General features: G+C 40.8%; 1 protein-coding gene across 2 annotated transcripts in view; it reads right to left on the bottom strand.

The window, feature by feature from the left end:
- Nucleotides 1-13,435, bottom strand: part of gart (phosphoribosylglycinamide formyltransferase) — a 38,930-nt gene that overhangs the window by 1,060 nt on the left and 24,435 nt on the right. For both annotated transcript variants that reach the window (XM_052013786.1, XM_052013787.1), the window contains exons 14-21: nucleotides 13,126-13,324; nucleotides 11,180-11,431; nucleotides 10,107-10,259; nucleotides 9,151-9,354; nucleotides 7,549-7,692; nucleotides 4,710-4,840; nucleotides 3,419-3,560; nucleotides 2,533-2,648 (exon numbers count right to left, since the gene is read on the bottom strand). In XM_052013786.1, coding sequence (XP_051869746.1) covers nucleotides 2,533-2,648; nucleotides 3,419-3,560; nucleotides 4,710-4,840; nucleotides 7,549-7,692; nucleotides 9,151-9,354; nucleotides 10,107-10,259; nucleotides 11,180-11,431; nucleotides 13,126-13,324 — 1,341 coding nt within the window. The remainder of the gene's footprint in view (nucleotides 1-2,532; nucleotides 2,649-3,418; nucleotides 3,561-4,709; nucleotides 4,841-7,548; nucleotides 7,693-9,150; nucleotides 9,355-10,106; nucleotides 10,260-11,179; nucleotides 11,432-13,125; nucleotides 13,325-13,435) is intronic.

Below are 13,435 nucleotides of genomic sequence, written 5' to 3'. Positions count from 1 at the left end.
GTGAAAGGCCTGAATAGGGTGGACATGGAAAGCATGTTTCCATTAGTAGGAAAGTCTAGGATCCAAGGGCACAGCCTTAGAATAAAAGGGACACCCTTTAAAACAGAGATGAGGAGGAATTCCTTCAGCCAGAGGGTGGAGAATCTGTGGAAATTGTTGCCACAGAGGGCTGTGGAGGCCAAGTCATTGGGAATATTTAAAGCAGAGAATGGTAGATTCTTGACTGGTAAAGGGGTTAAGAGTTACAGGAAAGTAGAACAGGTTTGAAAAAAAACAGCAATGATTGAACAGCAGAGCAGACTCGACGGGCCAAATAGCCTTATTCTGCTCCTACATCTTATGGTCTCATTTTTTGCCACTTGTATGATATTCTGCCTGCAATTTCCCTTGTGCACATCACCAAAGTTTTCCAATGCCTGAGGAATTCCCAGTCTTGTCAGTAGGCCCAAGGTTCCTTCAAAGCTGGTGTGCAGAAATATACTGGAATGGATAGAACAGTTTAAAAGGGAAGCTTGATGAATATGGAGAAAAGGGATAAAAAGATTTGCTAATAGGGTAAGGGTTGACAGAAGCTCATATCGAAGACAAAAGCCAGCAAAGGTTAATCTAGTTGCCTGCTTCTACACTGTGGATTCATTGTAACATTCATTCTGATATTTTCTATAGTTCCACTCTTCAATACTCTGCGGATAACAAGAAATAAGCACAGTTCAAGGGCATGGGCCCTATGCACCTCCCCAATAGGAAACTAGAGGCTGTGGCACCCCCAACCACTATAAACATGAACAAGAGGACCGATTACAAATCTTGCACTAAATTCCACCCTTCAGTGACAGATGGAGGAACTGTTGCATACAAGCACCGCAAGGCAGGCACATCTTCTGATCATTGTCTCTCCTCCAACTGTTTTGGAAGGTAAATTTAGAAGCCACAGTCTCCAATTCCAACTTCTAAAACAAAGATAATCCTCTTAATTCATGGTTCACCTTTTCACCAAGAAGCCAGGCTGCATTGAGGTGGCACACACCAAGGAAATGCGTCCAAGACCATGGAGGTGCCAATCCAAATGAGCAAATCAGATCATGCATGGAAACAGGGAAGCCTATCAAATGCGACACCAGAGACCCCAGAGAAGCACTGCATCACCAATCAGATGCAAATGTTTCTGGAACGACTTGACTGGTACATGTCAAAGGACCATACGCCACCATTAAGAACAAGTTCCAAAAGACAATTGGACTGTTGAGGTTACACTGCCCCCAAAAGTAACACATATGGAAATATGGCCTCAAACCAAATGTTTATGCCTCAAGTTGTACAGGACAGTGAACTGGTTCTGTACTCACTGAATGTATTCAGGAACCAAATCTTGAGAACAATTTTGCAGCTTCAGCTCAAAATCTAAGTGATGTAAAAATTACACCATTTGTACATCAAGCTCAAACAATCGCACATCTGCAATTGTACTTGTGCGGTGATTCTGGTTGTTTTACTTTCACTGATGAATGAGCAAGTAATAAAAATGTAACACATCACATTTTTTTTCCCCATGAAAATTATTTCCTGTTAATCCTGTGCTAGAATATCAAAAGGGACTGATTTCTGAGATCAGGCCTCAAACCCCAACTGAAGAAAGCAGCATGATGGCAGAAAGAAAGAAAGCTATGCACTTGTACAGTACCTTTCACATCCCTTTCAGAATATCCCAGTCTGATGCTAGCCACTGTGCTGGTGTAGCAGACAGCCAGCTTCCAAAAGCAGCAACACAGTCATCAAATAATACAGCACGGAAACAGGCCCTTTGGCCTAACTTGTTTATGCTGACTAAGATCTAAGCTAGTCCCAATTTCCTGCATTTGGCCCATATGTCTCTAATAACAACAGTCAGATAAATAGTCTTCATGATGATTGATTTGAGGGATAACTATTGGACAGGACATCTGGGATTTTCTCCCCTATCCTTTACAAAATCAGGTAGAAGTGGTGCATGCAGCAGTTAATGTCACTGCAAGTGCCCCATATTCAGTATGTGTGGAGTTTCCACATTCTCCCTCCTACTGCGAGGGTTTCCCCCTGGGTGCTCCGGTTTCCACCCACATTCTGGCTGGTAGATTGATTGACTACTGTAAGTTCTCCAGTGTTGGTTGAAGGCAGGAGAATCAGAGGAGTTGACAGGCATGTGAAGGAGAGTAGGTGACCAGATAATAAGTAGGGGAATGGGACTGAAGGGATTGCTCCAAGAGTCAGCATGAACTCAATGGGCCAAACCTCCTATAATCACAAGAAAAATGACTGCCACTGGATTTTCTAGATCCCAACTTAGAAGAGATGGGCACACAGTTTTACTTCTTCCATAAAAGCCTTTAATTGTGCAGCACTCGCTCAGTACTGTGCTAGAGTGCCTGCTAGATTTGAACCCTAACTGCAAAGGAGCTAACAACTGAATCAAGGCCACCACACAGTAAAATGGGATGAGGAAAACTGAAGGAAAAAGGAAAACAATAAACTGGAGCTTGAAGATGGAATACTTACAGCCACAAAATGCACAGTACAGCCAGTCACCTGTACGCCAGCCTGTAGTACCTGTTTGTGAGCATTAACTCCCTTGAAAGATGGTAGCAGTGATGGATGGACATTCAACAGCTTACCTAAAAGACAGTTTACAATTACAGACTGTCCAACGTTCTTGGGGAAGAAAAGTTACTTACTACTCATGGCTGGAGTGAAAGTAATGCATAAATCCAGCCACAAAAGTCAAATTCTCTGCCCCAGAGGGATTAGTAAATCGAATATATCTAATGCCAAGGTCAATGGAATTTTGAGCACCTGGGGAATCCGAAGTTCAATGATTGTATGGAAGAGAGAGCCACAGGTTCTGTTATGGTCTTATTGAATGGCTGAACTGACTCAAGTGGCATAACTCCTGCCTCTATTTCTAATGTCCTTTAAAATTATTTGCTTTTTTATTTTTAAGTTATAAATGTTATTATAAACCTGCCACCTTGAATGTATGCCCAAGTCTACTGTGAATGCCTGTTATTGAATAGTTAAGGGTCTTAAATAGGGACCATTATTTGCATGTAATTTTACAGCTCAGAAATCTCTTGTCACCACATTATTAATGTTCCTATAAAAATATTTTTTCTGATCAATAATAGGTAATGATAGCTGCAGTAAATCTAGTTAAAATGCAATTCAGAGGTAGCAACTTAAGGTAGAGGATAATTATCAACTATTACACCACTTCTCAAGATTGCCATGTTAATGTAACTATCAATGCAAATATTATTGCAAAATTTAGATTTCGACATATGCAGAATTAAGATTCCAAATATGCCAACAACATATTTACTTACACTGTAAAATTACTTGTGGATTGCTCAGATCAATTGTGGGACAAAAAAAATCAAATATTTACCATTCCACTTTTTGACAAAGGGACCAGAGAGGATTCTCATAAATCCGGCAAGGCAAACCAGTTCAACAGAGAATTCCTGAAGCACCTGATCGACAGTGCTGTCAAATTCAGAACGACTTCCAAATAATTTGTGGTCAATCACCTGCAGGTTTTTCCAATGTAAAAGAATTCAAATCAGGTACATTTTAGGAATGATTGGAAAAAAAATGCACTCAAATTTAGCTGATCTTTTTTTTAATCTTCTGTACTGTTCCTCTTTCTACAAGTCATAGTGCTTTTGCTCTTGCATGCAAAGTCACAGACAGTTCATTTTAACACCTCACAATATCCACATGCATGGGCTAATGCTTTCAACTTGACTGGTTTCTTTGATATTACTGGTGTAATCAAAAGAGTTTCTTGCCACCCGCATCTAGCAGTGAATAACCCAAGGGACTCTATCCCACTCCCTTCCAAATGAATACTCCTTTATCTAACCCAGAATCCTCCCAAGCTTGTACAAGGTAGACCCAACACCTGTCTCCATTCAAAACCAACTATAAATAACACATTGTTACCACTTAATGTAGTATTTATTGTCTCTTAAATAAAGCAGAGTCAGCTGATGTACAACATAAACCATGTCCATAATACCAGTGATACTGTTTTACCCGCATACACATCCAACATTTTTGTCACTTTACTCTCTATATACTAAAGGTTTAAGCTTCAAAAAAACATGTACGATTTTGTTTTTACTGTAAATTTGGCAGCACTTAAGTCTGTGGATTTTGACTCAAAACACGTGCCTCATGCCCAAATTTTCTTCCTTCTGGGGTGGAGGCAGTGAGCATTGGGTAGTGGAAAAAGTAAACAATGGCAAAAAGCACCAGAATTTTATTTTTCTTTCTCAGATTGCTAAAGAACAGTATATCTGAAATTTGGAATCAACATGTGCTAATTACCTGTATATTTTCCTTTTGATCCTCAGCAATTTTACATGCGAGCATGAAGAGATTAATCCAGGGCTGACGCAAGACAGTGAAAGAACAGGCCTTGTTCTTCAAGTGCTAATAACTGTCTAGCATGCAATCTGCGATTAGTAAGTTCATAGTGTTTATATTTTATGATCTAAACGCTGGATGCAAGATTGAAAGTAAAATACTAGTTGTTGAAGATGAGGAACACATTAATCTCCTCTCCCCCACATTAGCTGTCTGGTCCTTTTACCCTAGCTTTTACTCACATGTGACAATTACGGACTACATCTTTTGCACGTGACCATGCTACCAGAATGCAGGAGTGTTCTCACCCTTGTAGGAATGCCAGCTCGCGTTGCTTTCTTCAGTCCCTCTACGCCAGTTTTGTTGGAGATAACAATTACTATTTCTGCACGACTGGTAGGATCCTTTGTGTGTTCTATGATGGCCTGAAGGTTCGTCCCTTGAAAGAAAGAGGCAAAAATATAAGAGGCTTATCAGGAAAAGTCATGCAAGTTCAAGAGAAAAGAAATTGAACAGAAATTGTCAGTCCTCTGCCCAGATAAACACGACTGTAAGCTTCCAGTAAATACAACACTCGCCCAAATCAGGAATCCGAGCTTCACACATGACTGAACAATGGTTATATAAAAGCAAGGCACTCACCTGGCAGCAGATAACAAACAAGTTTAAGATCACACAAAGGCTTTATATTGCCTCTTCCAGGTCTAACACTCACTCACATTGTTCAACTTCAAAGCAAGACAGAGAACTGGCTTGTGTATTTCCTCCATGACACAAGACGACATGAAAATAGGAGGAGGAGTAGCCTACCTGCCCTGCCATTCAATGTGATCATAGCTGATCTGCCCCAGGCCTCAACTCCTTTTCTGCGCCAGTTTCAACAAAGCTCTTTATTCCCCAATTTTCAAAAAAATTATCCACCTCCCTTTTAAATACCCGTGATTTAAATACTTCCAGGGCAGAAAATTCCAGAGATTCGTCACCCTCTATGAGAGATAAATTCCTATGGATCTCAGTCTTAAATAACGACCCTCTTATCTTGTAACTATCTTCCCTTTCTCAAGAATCTCCCACTTCTGGAAACATCTCAACATGTCCTTTATGATCTTATGTTTCAATAACATCACCCCTCCATCTTCCAAACTCCACAGAATGGCAACTCTATCTTTTTAAGCCATTTGTTATAGGACAACCATCTCATTCCAGGAATTAGCTCAGTGAATCTCTTCTGGACTGCCTCCAAATGTTAGTACACCCTCTCTTAAATAAGACCAAAATGGCACAGTACTCCAGGGGCAGCCTCATCAACAGCCTGATCAATTGTAACAACACCTCTCCATGGTTAAACTCCAACCCCCTAACAATAAAGGCCAATATTCCATTTGCCTTCTTGATTCTCTGGAAAGCAAGTTCCAAAAAGACTTCTCCATCACCTAACATAGCTGCCTTCAGATTACAGAGCACAGAAAATGCATATTAACAAAAGACTCTCAACAACCTGAGGAATTAAGAATGGGGCAGATCATGCCTGCTGTGTCCATGTGCAGCCACTAACTCTTGTCAGGATGTGAAGGCCTAACAGTCAGGACAGTCAGCACTCGAGGTGTTCCGCAAGACACAATGGGTAACAAGAGATGAGAGGCTCCAGGCAGCGTACCATCAAGGCCCCATTTTCTAAACATTCTGACGGCCTTCAAGTGCTCGCTGGTGTCAAAGGCTTTTGTTGTTAAGTATGTCTGATAGATACTTAAAAACTATTCAATTTAACGGAGGATATTTAAAAAAAACTGAAAAATAACTAACTGAAAATATACATTAAAAGTAACAGTGTTTTTAATTATTTGACAGCAAATGTTAAAAGTAAAACAATTCAGACACACAGGGCAGCACACAGTGGTACAGCAGGTAGAGCTACTGCTCCATGTCCTGGGTTCAATCCTGACCTCCAGAGCTGTGTGTGTGTGTGTGTGTGTGTGAAGTTTGTGTGTTTTCCCCGCGACCACAGGAGATTCACCCAAGTGACCTGGTGTTCCCAAAGATGAGCTAATTGAAAGATTAATTAATCACTACACGGTGCCCCTTGTGTAGGTGGGTAGTAGGAAAATCCGTGGGCAGGAGTTAATGGACAGGAGAGAATAGGTTACTGGGAATTAAGTGGGAGAATGGGATTGTTGGAATTGCACGAAAAACTGGAATAGGTTTAATGGCCAAATGGAATACAAGAGTTATCTTTCCCGACATCAGCCCAGCCTGACACAAATCAGAGCAGCTGGATGTGAGGTACATCTCGCCCCACTCTCCAGCACACCAATGCTCCACTACTGGGCTCAACGATGAGTCCAGAAGGTAGACAAATAGGTCATTCCTGACTTCATTTGGCCGAACACAGAATAAGCCTATAATGAGCAGAGTCGTGAATGGCTGGCAGAACTGTTGGTTGTCAGACAGCTGAATTTGGTCCAACTGAGATGAAAGTCGATTCCAACCCCCATAGCAGGAGATTATTAGAGAGCCAACTCAATACCGTGCTAACATATTAAATGCCAAAATTGAGAAGTGCTGAAGAAGCTATTGTCACAGAAGGTGCTTTGTAGCAGAATGTGGAATGTAGTCCTACTGTACAGTGAAATACATCTTTTGCATGATGACAGCTCCCATTGCAATCAAATGAGCAGAAATCTTGTTACCAATGAAGAACAGCTTACACACAAACTTCGTCAACAAACACGGTAGTGTAGCGGTTAGCGTAACGCTTTACAGTGCCAGCGACCCAGGTTCAATTCCGGCCGCTGTCTGTAAGGAGTTTGTATGTTCTCCCCGTGTCTGCGTGGGTTTCCTCCAGGTTCTCCGGTTTCCTCCCACTTTCCAAAGACATACAGGTTAGGAAGCTGTGGGCATGCTACGTTGATGCCGGAAGCGTGGCGACACTTGCGGGCTGCCCCCAGAACACTCTACGCAAAAGATGTATTTCATTGTGTGTTTCGATGTACGTGACTAATAAAGATATCTTACGTCAACTTGAATAAAGATTCAGGAATGGAGAAAACAAAACGTTCAAAATCTATCGCTTTCAGCTTATTCAGGTTGCAAGTAAATACAATGTTCTTTCTTCTATACAATTATTTTCATTCGTAATTGGTAACTCACCTGTTCCAGAGATAAGAACACCCACTCTCATTTTATGAGTCTGCCCTTCACATTGTGATAAGTCACCACCTGCAGCACTTTCATCCAACTGCTGGCTTAAATGTAGTGTTTTCATGAGATTTTTAATTGCTACCTTTTCACAGCCTATAAAAAGGAGAATGAAGTCATTTTTAAAAAAAACATTTAAAAATGCTCCAACAAAGTCAGATATTAGACAGATAGGCAGCAATTTAGAATACTTTCCACTCGATGTTATAATGAAAGGTTTAGACTGGCTGATTCTGAGATACATTTTTCATTACAATAGAGAAAAGTGGACATAGGCTCTTCTTTGCCTTAATTGTTTTCCCATCTTTCCCGAAGGCAACTAGATCTTGCTGGGGCAAATTTTATTATAGAAGATGCTACACGTTAGCCCAACCTGTTCTCACATGATTCTTACTAGGTAATCTTATGTATGGAATAACTCCTCTAAAATTTGGATTTAAAAAAAATCCTTCATGCCCATTTATTTATGCCGAAAACATAGATCAAGTGTTTGGCTCTAATTCTGTTGGATCTTCCACCCTGTAACAACTGGACTGGATACTTCCCACTGCAATTCACCCCATGTCATTTCCCTGTCATATTTTATGCATGTGATGATATCCTTAATGTGTACAGCATGTTTCAGATGCACCAAACTGGATCAATAGTTTACTGTCCACTTACCATAAAACAAGTCCATCATTGCAGAAAGTCAGGAGCCATGCTTGAATTAAAGGGTCCCTACTGAGACATTGTTGTATCTTTACTTACCCCTCAATGATTGGTTTGTGTTGCCTTTTTGGAGACAGACTGCACTGATGTCTACACTGGATGCTGCAATCGGTTGCCCTGGAGATGGCTGTGGCAGTGGCCTGATCCCAGCTCCAGAGTATCAGGGGGACGGTGGGAGGGAAGGGGCAATGAACAGCGCTGGACACCTGTGAAAACCCAGTCAGTGTGTTCATTCAAAACAGAAATTGGTGGATATCTGGGCATAAAAGGGAATCAAGGGATATGGACAGAATGCTGGAAAAAGGCACCGAGGTAAAGTATCAGCACCTTGATGAACGGCAGAGCATGCTTGAATGGCTCAATTACCATCCTCCTGCCCCTATTTTCTATGTTCTTAACCAACATGGAGCTGCTTAACCCTTCCCATACCCCAATGACACACCATCCAACAGCAGTTATAGGAACTGATCAGGAATTTTGTCAGCCACCTTATCCCCAAACAACACTACCAACCTTCCTACTTTTTTCCTGAGATTGGGTAACTTTGAGCATGCAAAGGAAAAGGGAGACATTTTCCTGTTCTATCTCGGTACCACAATATATGGTGCAGTTGGTCAATTAGAACAACTGATTAGAACGACTTAATAGCTAAACATTACCTATTCATTTTGAATTGAATAAAAATAACTTGCAGCATAAAAAGTAGCAGATAACTGCTGTTATATTGGCACCAGGTTTTTACAAACCTAACCCAGTAAATGAAAATCAGCAGGAATTCCAATAACATTCTTAGCAGTCTGCTCCTCCCCACGGTCTTCACAAATTTAACATGTAGTAAGAGACCTGTTTTGTGCGGCACAACACTTCCAATGGTCCATGCCTCGTAGCAGCTTTGTACATCTCGCAGGATGTCTTCAGCATTCTCCTTGTCCACGATGAGCACAGCTCCAACTCCACAATTAAAGGTGCGAGCCATTTCTTCTTCAGAAAGGCTGCCAGATCTTTGCAGCCATGAAAAAATTTCAGGAATCTTCCAAAGTGATGCATCTTTTAAATGTCAACAGAGGTAACACAGTAAGTTCAGAATGAAAATTTAAGAGTTATTTTGACACAGTCTCACTTTCCTTACAAGATCTCCTCTGAGTATTTAGGTAAAAGAGATTTGGGTTATTTCAATGCAAATAAGTTATTCAGTATTTCAGAGGTTTGATTATATTTCAGGGATTAACCATATCAGAATACAATCTCCAAAACTGACTGCACTGAAACTCAAATTCAGCCCCAGGAGATGGAATTGGAATCTATGCCAATTGTAGGGCTCTTCAAGTTGGCTCAGTGAATTAAGTCCAATTTCTTGTGGACACAAATCAACAAGCCTTTTAGTCATTCAGCAAGATGGCCTAAAATAAATAAAAATATCTAGTGTAGAATGCAAAAGCAAGCCATACTGTTACCAAATTGTCAGACTAGCACTGTCCAAAAGGAATTTCAATCATCCAACTTTTAAGGTATCCAAAGAGATGGACAAGTTAGAAAATGCAGCAAGACTGGGATTTGAATCATAATCCCAGAGCTCTACATTCTCCTGGAGCAGTTTACTTCTAACAAAAATAATTGAAGTCTCTTAGTCTCCTTTCCTGCAAGATTGGCATGAAGTGAAGATTGACAGTTCCTCTTGCCAACTAAATATCTAGGAATGGTGTTGAACAAGAAACATGAGTGTCACAGCAATTGATGGGGCTGAATGGACTGCTTCTAATATAAAACACCCTGTAGTATATAAACATACAACTCCTTACCTAATGTAACACCAAGATTTTCTGGAAGAACTCTGGGAATATTTTCTAGCAGTCCACCTCCAGTAATATGAGCATAAGCTTTCACGTGCCCCTGACGCAGAATAGGCAGCAAGGCCTTAGCATAAATTCTAGTTGGTGTTAGCAGCACATCTCCTACAAAAAAGTTAAAGGAAAATCTTTACAAACAGAAATTCTATTGTCAAGTACTATAGGTGACAAGGCAACTAAAACAGTTGGCCAACAATCCAAAAGAAAATGCTGCAGATGTTGGATATCTGAAAATATTCAATTTTAGTTCCTAAGGTCATTAACCCAAAATGTTAACTTCTCTCTGCGTAGATGCTGCCTGACATGATATTTCACCACTTGCTGCTTTAGGTTAAGGGTTCAAGGCTAATTTTCTAATTGGCCTCGAAAAGCTCAGCAAATAAAAAGGCACAGATTTGCTCAAAGAAAAATTAACTTGACTTTCAAAATGGACATCTCAGAAATGTAATAGAAAATGGAATTAATCTGCAGCAAGTACATTTCATTAGAAATCAAATTTCAAGTCACAGAATTCAGAAGTATTTTAAATTCCAAAGCGCTGATATGCCAAATTCAATAGGTGCATAAATTAAAAAAGCTTCTGTTAAGATGCCTGCAGTACAACTGGAAGACACAGCAAAAATATTTTGGGACATTGTCCCTAGAGTGTTTCTCAGAACATTTCCCAACAGGGAAAGAGGCCATTTGGCCCATCAAGTCTTTGCCAGCTCTCAGACCATTCCAATCTGTCTCACATTTTCCAACGTTTTGGTTGAAGGTCAAAACCACAGTAGTGTCTTGCTTGAAGGCTGCTTTAACACACCATTGCAAGGCCCCTTCACAAACTTATTTCAAGCAGCACAAGCAGTATTAATTCACCCTTATAACAGCTGCATCTAGTGGAGCAGACTAGAAGGTCGTATCACAAGGACCAACTCCAGCCTGCTGTCTGAGTTTCCCCGATGTAAAAAGATTCATTCGAAATGAAGATGTAGATAATCTACCAGAAAGGCATCACATCACCCATATTTCACATCAAATCTTACCGAGTGTCTGAGAACCATAGCTGGACGGTGCTGGGGAGGAACACTGCAAAGAGGACTTCTCCAGAATTGCTCGAACAAGGCTAAAGCCATTACTATGGAGTCCAGATGAAGCAATGCCAATGAGGACATCACCAGCACAGATGCGCTCCAGCTTCGGGAGCATCTGTCCACGTTCCACTGCTCCTACTGCAAAGCCTGCAAGATCGTACTGCCCCGAGGAATACATTCCTGGCATCTCAGCAGTCTCTCCCCCTACAAAACAGGCAGATAACAGAATGAAACCCTGCTGCTAATGATATTAACAGAACTGGCAGCAAGATATTAGGGGAAGAAAACAAGAACTTGTCAAATACATATTACATTGAACTTGCACCTTTAACATGACATTTATCTTTTCACAGAGAAGTCTTCTAAATCAATTGAACAGGTTGGATGTAGAGTATGTTTCCATGTGGGCCAGTCAAAAACTAGGGGCCGTAAATACTGGAAGGCTACTAATATACGCAATGCGGAGGAAAGGAGAAATTTCCTTGATAAGAGTGATTAGAATGTGGAATTTGTTCTGGGAGATTGAAGTAAATTGCCTAGGTGTTTGCCAAAGGAAGCTGCAATGAGATCAATGAAATGGGAGAAGGTCACTGCTGAATATGAACATCAACCCAAGTTGATTGGGCAGACAGAATGGCCAGTTTATATGTTGTATACACAATGATGTCCCTACTTCAAATACAAAGCAGTTTTGTCTGAGCCACAAGGAGATCCTGGGTTGGGGTATAGGTTTTAATTAGCATCTCAGGGAGGTCAGGGAGAGAAGCATCTGGAGATTAGGGAATGAAATCATTTCTGCAGAGTGGTTTGTCAGCACATTCTCTCCCAAAAATCTGCTTCTGCCCCATTCACATTTACTTGGGAGCGGGAGGTCAAGGATAGAGGAAGAGGTGTGTCCCCCAACTGATTCCCTTGTTGTGTCCCCACTGCTAACAGTTTGGATTACCTGACTGAGGAGACCCAAACCCAAGATGTTCTGGTTTATTTGGTTCCCTAATGCACTTGGCCAATGCAGTTATGAAAGCTACCAGAAGCTGTAGAAAACAGGGCTTGCTCTATCAATTTTCCCTCCCTGCCTTTGTAATGCACAGAACACAAATCAAACAATTGATTCCAAGGTCTATATGCCAGGAATATCTTGACTTAAGATACTCCAATCATCATTTCTATTCAGAACGGAGACATGGCTGACGGCAGAAAATTAAATGGAGGCAGCACTGTGTCACCACTAAGGTTCTATGTAAATACTGCCAATCTAAAATTCTGTTCATCTCAATTTGCTATGGAGAGTTCTTCAACCCTGCTCTCCAATCGTGATGCAAAAGAGAGTAAATTGGCAATAGAAGTTAACATATTTCAAACAAAATCTATTCTCTGGTAATGAATGAGCAAAGAACTCATTGTTTTTAAGGAAAGAAACCAATGTAATTCACAGCTCTTCCCCTGTATTCCCAGGCAATTTGCATTCAAACAGTGGTGTGTTTGCGGAAAAAATACTGCCGAGCACACAGAGCAAACACCAGTTTACTTTAACTGATGTTGTGGGAATTTTCTCTTCCACATGAGAGAAGAGATGAAATCTTAGTATAAAAACTTCTACATCCATTAGGGCACAACTCTGTCAGTACTGCATTTGAGTGCCTATGATCAAATCTCTTGAATGATAATGTGAACCCACAATCATTTTACATTGGCACCAATCTTGTCAATTCATAATTACCTTACAACCACTGACCCCTAACAATCCCCTGGCATTAGGCTATGTACTTGCCTCAAATTCATTAACCAGAACCAGATCTAATACAAGCTTCATTCATTGGGTTTGTATTGCACTAACATAGAAAAGTCCTGAAATTATGCCTACTTTGACCCGTATTCTTTGGATAGTGGTGCCTTACCCAATAGTGCACATCCTGCCATTTTACAGGCCTCTGCAATACCAGCAATCACAGTCTGTGCTACCCCCACATCCAGTTTAGCACAGGAAAAGTAATCGAGGAAGAAAAGTGGCTCTGCTCCTTGTGCCAGGATATCGTTTACGCACATCGCTACCAAGTCCTGACCCAACGTGTCATGTTTATCGCACATCTGCGCAATCTGTGCACATTCAAAATGGAATTAGGGTAGAATTAGAAAATAAACATCAACAACACTGTGATAGTGGCAAATTAGAATTCTACTTCAAATATAGCTAGAATATGTGCAAAT

Source organism: Pristis pectinata, chromosome 4 (genome assembly GCF_009764475.1).
Source record: "Pristis pectinata isolate sPriPec2 chromosome 4, sPriPec2.1.pri, whole genome shotgun sequence".
In the NCBI taxonomy this organism is placed as follows: Eukaryota; Metazoa; Chordata; class Chondrichthyes; order Rhinopristiformes; family Pristidae; genus Pristis; species Pristis pectinata.
This window is presented reverse-complemented; position numbering and strand designations above follow the sequence as displayed.